The following is a 7,123-nucleotide window of genomic DNA, read 5'->3' as shown; positions in this document are numbered from 1 at the left end:
CCGCCGCGCTTCCCAAGCGGCGCACTATCCAGTGCGCCACCGGGCCGGCCCAAAAAATGTATATTTTTGAATCATGTATACCATCATAATGATCCATAATAATATTCCTTAGGGTAACACAAATATGTTGCTCAATGAATGTGCAATGCACTCCAACACTAACATAGCAAAGGAGTGAGAGTTGGTATTGGGTCTTTAAGTGAGCCTATACTTTGTGGGAACACAGTACCAACAATAAGTTAGTGAAATTTCATTACCCATAATAGGGGCAGACTGAATAGCACCAAAAGAAAGTCATGTTGACTTCTTGGAAGAGATAATCATTGCCCCTGTTTAGAAACAAACATCCCAAACTAAAGTTTCAATAATGATAATCGAGGTCATGGGGTGAGAGTGAGGTGTGAAGGAAGAGAGGAAAATCAACATGTTTAGAAACTCAAAATTCTGAGGCATTCTTGGAAAAATTAATTCCAGAAATTCTAGAGAAAGCAAAACTATTATCCCCAGAAAGCAGCATTAATCAATGTCCTCAATGACCCTCTCACCGTGCATAAAAGCTAAGGGATCTGACTCCAACTAAAGACAGTTTAGGAAAAAAATATGGTTCAGTTTAATTTTTTTTTTTTTTTTTTTTTTTTTTTTTTTTTTCGTGTCCGGCAACGGATCGCAACCCTCAGTGTCGCGCCCACACCTCGCTCAGCCAGTGAGCGGGAACCGGTCTGTATGTGGGATCCGAACCCTCGGCGGGAGCGCCGCCACGCTCCCAAGCGGTGCACTGTAGCAGTGCGCCACTGGGCCAGCCCCCAGTTTAATTTTTTGACCCATTTTTCTGAGTCAAATTTTGTGAAAGTGTCAGTAAATTCATGAATGGTAGAATCTTAGAGTTTTGATAAAGGAAGCTTGAGCTGCAATGACATTCTGTGAATGTGAAACAAACTGAATGTTTGTGTACCCCCAAAATTTGTATTTTAAAATTCTAACCTCCAATGTGATAGTGTTAGGAGGTGTGGCCTTTGGGAAGTGATTAGGTCATGAGGGTAAAGCTCTCGTGAAGGAGATTAGTGCCCTTATAAAAAGGACCCCAGAAAACTTTCTTTCAACCATGTGAGAGTACAAGGAGAAGTCAGTAGTCTGTAACCCAAATAAAGCCCTTGCCAGGGTGCCATCCATGCTGGCACCCTGATTTCGGACTTCCAGCCTCCAGAACTGTGAGAAATAACTTTCTGTTGTTTGTAAGCCACCCAATCTATGGTACTTTGTTATAGTAGCCCAAGCTGATTAACACAGGATGCATCAAGTGGATTTCTAGGCAGGGTCTCAAGTGTCTTGGAAGATAAGACCCTTTCTTGGTGGAGCAAGTTTGACGTTCTTATGAGCATCTGAATAATGTCCATTTAAATATTGATGCCTTAGATCTTGAGCTGGCAACCTTTGGCCTGTGGGCCAAATTTGGCCTCAGCCTGTTTTATAAGTAAAGTTTTATTAAAACACAGACACTCTCATTTGCTTACTATTGTTCATGGTTGCTTTCATACCAAAAGGACAGAATTGAGCAATTGTGACAGAGACTGTCTGTCTGTCCTTTTACAGAAGGTGTTTGCCAATCTCTAACCTATGTGGCTTGAGGATTTCTTCTTTGACTTAAGCATGATAGAGTTTCGAAAAATATTTTTTGTATTTTTACACCAAAGACACAATTGAGGAAAATAAAATTAATTTTTTTCAAAGCCAAATGAAGTTTGTCATTGCATTAAAAGCTAAGGAGTAAACTAAAAGCAGCACAATACACATCGCTCTTCTAACCATGCAATTCTATCTATCTTTTACAGAATAGACAGGCTGTTGATGTGACCCTTGAACAATGGTTTCCAAATCTTCTGATAGGAAACATGACAAAGAACACTTAATAAGTATCCAGGAAGCACATAAACAGCGCATTTATTAAACATCTTCAATAGCTGCTAAAGACAGAGGAAAACAAGGATATATGTAGCTTCCATTTTCATCTCCTCAAATGTTTAGATTTTTCTTGCATTAATGAACATCGAAAAGGTATGCATTTACCTTTTTGATTGAGACTAAGATGAAATGAGGAAATTTAATCAGAGCAGCTTAGGAATCTAATTAATGCAATCAGCATTAGGTTGTGCAAATATTGTCATTGAATGCCATCATGTAAAGCTGGGGACAGTGATTTGGGCTACTGGAAATTTTGCCCCTCTCTTATTAAGATAAAACCAAGAGGGGAGAGACAGAAACTGAATGCCAAGTCCAGAGTTGGATTATTCCTTTCAGCTTTTAGTTTAGTTTTTCTTATGAGTCATTTAATAGCATTATCAAAACTCTATTATTTAGGTAAAATTCTTAATGCACTATATCCTGTCAAAGCCCCAGAAGTCTCATTTCTGGACAATGCTGCTTCAGAGTAATATTAAAATGGGTAATGGAGTCGCATTATGTTTTATTTTGTCAGTGAAAAGGAGTGGTAAAAGGTAAATTAATTCTTTCTAGCATCAAGGACACCACAAAGTACAGTAATTTATTAAATGTGATTGTAGTTGCCTAAAGGAGAAAATTCATAGAAACAGGGAAACCCTATTTTTTACTTCTCAGTGGAATTATGCTCATTATTTTATTTCTTGAGTGTTTTCAGGACGTTAGCCCCCATAATACTTAGTCAAGCTCAACTATATTTTAGTTTGGTCTCATCCAACAATATGCTTGTATATTTTGCATAGTCATGCAAATTAGAGCCAGCCAATTGATTTAGGACTTGAAAGAAATCATACAGGACCAAGAAAATATTTCACCCAAAAAGCAATCTCCATACTGTAGCCGAGTATTGAGTAGGGTAAGGCTAATGATCTAACAGGCTGTCTCACGGGCAACATGATCATGACATTTATAAGGAATCTTGGTAGATTTTATAATATCTGAAATCTTTTTCACATACATGAGACATGTTTGCAATACTTTATGATGAGCTTTTAATTTGTTGTATGTTTATGGGTCTTTTTGGAAAAGCCATGCATATGATGTAATTGCTATGAACTTGGGACTACTTTCTATTGCCAACAAAATAGTGTGTGTGTATCTGTGTGTATATGTGTGTGTTATTGTCAATTCAGCCCCTTGGCATACATGTTAAATGTAACGTCATAGGGAGACTTGACTATGTTAAAACTTCCATTATATGTAAAAGACTGGCTTATAACATCTCTTGAACTTTGAAATTTATACTTATGCAACATTGGAGATATTTTAAAAATCTTAACTATACATCATGCTTAGTGCTGATAATTCTTCCAAAAATTAACCATCAAGTGTTTCCAAAATTTCTCTGGCATTATGGGTAAAAGATTATTGAATTTTAAATCATGAACACTTGAAAAATTACTTTCCAAAATGAAAGAATATGTTATTGCTTTTCAGAGGCGAGCAAAGTTGGAAATTGGCACTCAGTAAATGTCCCACAAATATCTAACAGTGCTCTTTTAATCCCACATCCCATTCCTTCACAGGATGGCTTCAATGCTCAGTCCCACTCACCATTGTAGTTTCTGCTATTGACCCAAAGCTGTTGATAAATATGTTGCAGGTAACATTTACAGGAGGCCCTGCAAGTTGAACAATAGAGAATTTGACAGGTTGTGTTCATGGCATAATCGAGTTACATTTTTCTTTTGCCAGTGGCAGTATAGCACTTACCATGGTGGTTTCTGTGACTGATCCAAAACTGTTGATAAAAATATTGCAAGTAACGTTTACTGGAGGACCTGCAGAATGCGATAAGAATATTGCAATATACATTGAAGCAAAAATACAGCTCCATCAACATCTGTGCAAATGGTTAGAGACATAAATGAAATTAAAATAATGGTGAGATTGCAAAAAAAAAAGTTTTACCCACAGGTGTAATATGAAAACATTCCCATCAATATTTTGGATAATGACAGTTAAGTAATAGTAACTTACCATGAAGAGTATTGGATTTGGAAAATATAAGCTGAAAACTATTTAACAGAATTCATTGCCTTAAGTTGCTGTTAAAATGGCTTTCTTTGACCTTAGGATCATAAACATTGTTGATATCAACAGTTTCACCCCATGGTGATAAAATAGCCTGGATCGTGAGGTTAAAATGAAACTTCATTTTGGATTATGGATAGATCAGGAACATTCACCTCCTTTTCCATGACACCACTTAAATCAGTGACACCTCTGAATTTACCCGATTCCTTCTTTATATCTGCTGACCTCCAATGAAAAATGATGCACAGAAATACAAAATTTTAAAAAAAAATTATTTTAAGGCATAAACACAAACAGAAGTGTTACTTAATGTCCACATTGTTGCCTTAGTAAATACAGTGTAAAGCAAGTGTTATCACATCCTAGATGTGCTTTGAATAAAGTTAAGAGTCCACTTTTCTCTCCAAAGACCCAGGGACTAGGCTGACTCCAGATCTTTTTCTTTCTTGCCTTTTGCCAATAGGTAAGATACTGTCTGATGATTCCCTGCTTCATGTTTTACTCGGGAATATATTTATTACCTTCATCGAGTTTTCCCTTAATGTTTTTTGAGATATAAAAAATACTGCCATGAACCATCTATTTACTCGCTGCTTTTCCCTGTGGAAATTTGTGTCTCTTCATTCGACAAAGGCTCAGCAGCCCATTGCAAGCAACACCCTAGTTGGCTCAGTACCCAACAAGCCTGGTAGGATCTGAATGAAGAGGAGTTTGGCTTGAGGCCTCCCTCGAAGGCTGTTAGTAAAAATATGAGTTGTGGACACACTTGAGAACTGCATTTTAAAATTCAACAAGTCTATGTTGAGTTCTTGAAATGAGGGAAGCAAACTTGGGGTAAAATAGCTAATTTAAGTCCCCAGGCATGATCTTTTGGTAAAAGAAGGAGCAATGGGATTTAGTAAAAAAGATGTGCTGTTGTTGTTATTGTTTGTAACATAACTAGTTTTTTTCTGTTTTTAATGAAAAAATAGTTGTTTATTTCTTAAAAATGTTTTGAGGCACAGAATCACAGGCACCACCATATGAACAAAACAATTTTCAGCCAACATCTTTGAAATACTCCCAATTCGTCTTCTTTGTCCCTGCTCCTTTTATGTCAGCATTTGCCAAGATGGGTTTCTCTCCATGGTCACTTCCTACTCTGCTTGATTTTATTTTTCTCTTTTTTACCCAAAGCACAACAAAAATTACCTGTTCTCTTTCTTGGCCATACAGTTTCATTCTATAACAAATTTATTTTTTTGCTAGTAAGAAATAATTAAACAAGATAGAGGCAAGTCATGAGAAATTGTGTAAGTTGGCTTTCTTTTCTTGCTCCACAAAAATATATTTCCTTTTAAATCCTTCAATTTAGGATGGAAAACTTTCATGAATTTTTGTATGCAAGATAGAAAATGAACGATGGGGGGAAAGAAACAGAAGAAATGGAAATGTCATTTAACAGGAGGAATTTGAAAATTTAAACTTTGGTTGTCTTCTATTGTACATTATCTGTTTGTCTTGCCTACAACCAGCTTGGAAGCACTTAGAAGACTGAGTTATACCATTACACATATTTGTTTTTATCCTATCCTGCCTGGTGAATGGCAGTGTGAGTATATTGCTGAAACAAAATATTTTTCAAGTTACCATATATTGACATACTATGCTAAGCACATTAAAAATTATTTAACTATACCTCACTAAAGAGGAAATATTTTTTACTGGTCTAGTAAATGTTTACAGATGAGGAAAATGGGAATTAGAGAAGTTAAGTAACTTGCTTGAAGTCATGCCACAGTAATTAGAAAAGCTGAGACTCAATGCCTCATCATTCTGATTCCAAAAACCTAAACTTTCAACCACTTGACTGCACTGCCTTCATTACACGATACCTAGTCTTTTCCTCCTGAACTGCTAAACATTGGTTTGCATGTTTCTTGACCCTTTACATCTGATCTCCTCAATCTTGAGCATTCTGTTTCAAGGTTCATTTGCTTTTCTACATAGAGCCTTAGAACTTAAAAAAGCGAGATTTTTTGGATGAGGGTTTAGCACATACATATACCAAGAACTGACACATATTAAAACCTCCCTGTGTGTCACTGAATGCCTTATTTCATTCTTCAATAATTAGGTGCTATCATGATGCCGATTTTATTTTATTATTTATTTATTTATTTTTAATTATACATGTGTATGGGGTACAGTGTGTTGTTTCAATACATGTATGTATTGCATGATGATCGACTCAGGGTCTGTAGCATATCCACCACCTAAATGTTTATCATTTATTTGTGGTGATTATGCTCAAGGTCCTTTTTTTTTTTTTTTAGCTATTTAGAATTATACAGTACAATATTACTAACTCTAGTCAGCCTAGAACACAAGCAATTATTCTTTCTATCTACCTGTAACTTTGTCCTCATTGACCATTGCCTCTATTTTATAGATGAGAAAAACTGAAGCACAAATGAGGTTAATTAATTTTCCCAAGGTTTGTAACAGGCAAAAATTGCCTGACTTTAAGGATACTTTCTTAACTACAGGAGTAAAATGCCTGAGTAAAAAATACTGCCATGAACCATCTATTTACTCGCTGCTGTAAACCATCTATTTACTCGCTACCTATATATGGTACTCGACCTGCAAGTTATTTGACTTGAATGATAGAATTGTTTTTTCACTCTTAAGAGTTATCCTGATGTGTGACAGTACAACCTTTTATCTGTGCTTTAGCCCAGTAATTTTCTCATGTGTTCTGATTGGCAAGACCATGTTATTAGATGTGATCACCAGTGAATGAATATGTTTTGTGAACTGCAGAAAGAAACAATTTATACTAGTTAACCTCATTTAATTAATTCATCAGCAAAGTGATGATATTCCAAAGTGAGTTGGATGAGAATCTGACTGGGGAAAATCTATGCAGGCATCTAGTTCCTCATAGCACTATTCTTCCCATTTCCTTCTTTGTCTTTTCTCTCCCTTCTTTTCTTTTTTTTTTTTTTTAAATTTTTATTTTGTCAATATACAATGTATGTGATTATCATGGCCCATCACCGACACCTCCTGCCCTCCTCCCTCTCTCCCCTCCCCCCCAAGAATGTCC

General features: G+C 36.1%; 1 protein-coding gene across 2 annotated transcripts in view; it reads right to left on the bottom strand.

The window, feature by feature from the left end:
• GLRA2 (glycine receptor, alpha 2) overlaps nt 1–7,123 on the bottom strand; it is a 203,705-nt gene that overhangs the window by 155,185 nt on the left and 41,397 nt on the right. Inside the window, exon 3 of one of the 2 annotated variants that reach the window (XM_008585837.1) lies at nt 3,709–3,776. In XM_008585837.1, coding sequence (XP_008584059.1) covers nt 3,709–3,776 — 68 coding nt within the window. Of the gene's footprint in view, nt 1–3,549; nt 3,618–3,708; nt 3,777–7,123 lie in introns of both variants that reach the window. The other variant, XM_008585838.1, reaches the window with a different exon arrangement.

Source organism: Galeopterus variegatus, unplaced genomic scaffold, assembly GCF_000696425.1.
Source record: "Galeopterus variegatus unplaced genomic scaffold, G_variegatus-3.0.2 Scaffold3732, whole genome shotgun sequence".
Classification (NCBI taxonomy): domain Eukaryota; kingdom Metazoa; phylum Chordata; class Mammalia; order Dermoptera; family Cynocephalidae; genus Galeopterus; species Galeopterus variegatus.
The sequence above is the reverse complement of the archived record's forward strand: the minus strand, read 5'-3'. Positions and strand labels throughout refer to the sequence as shown.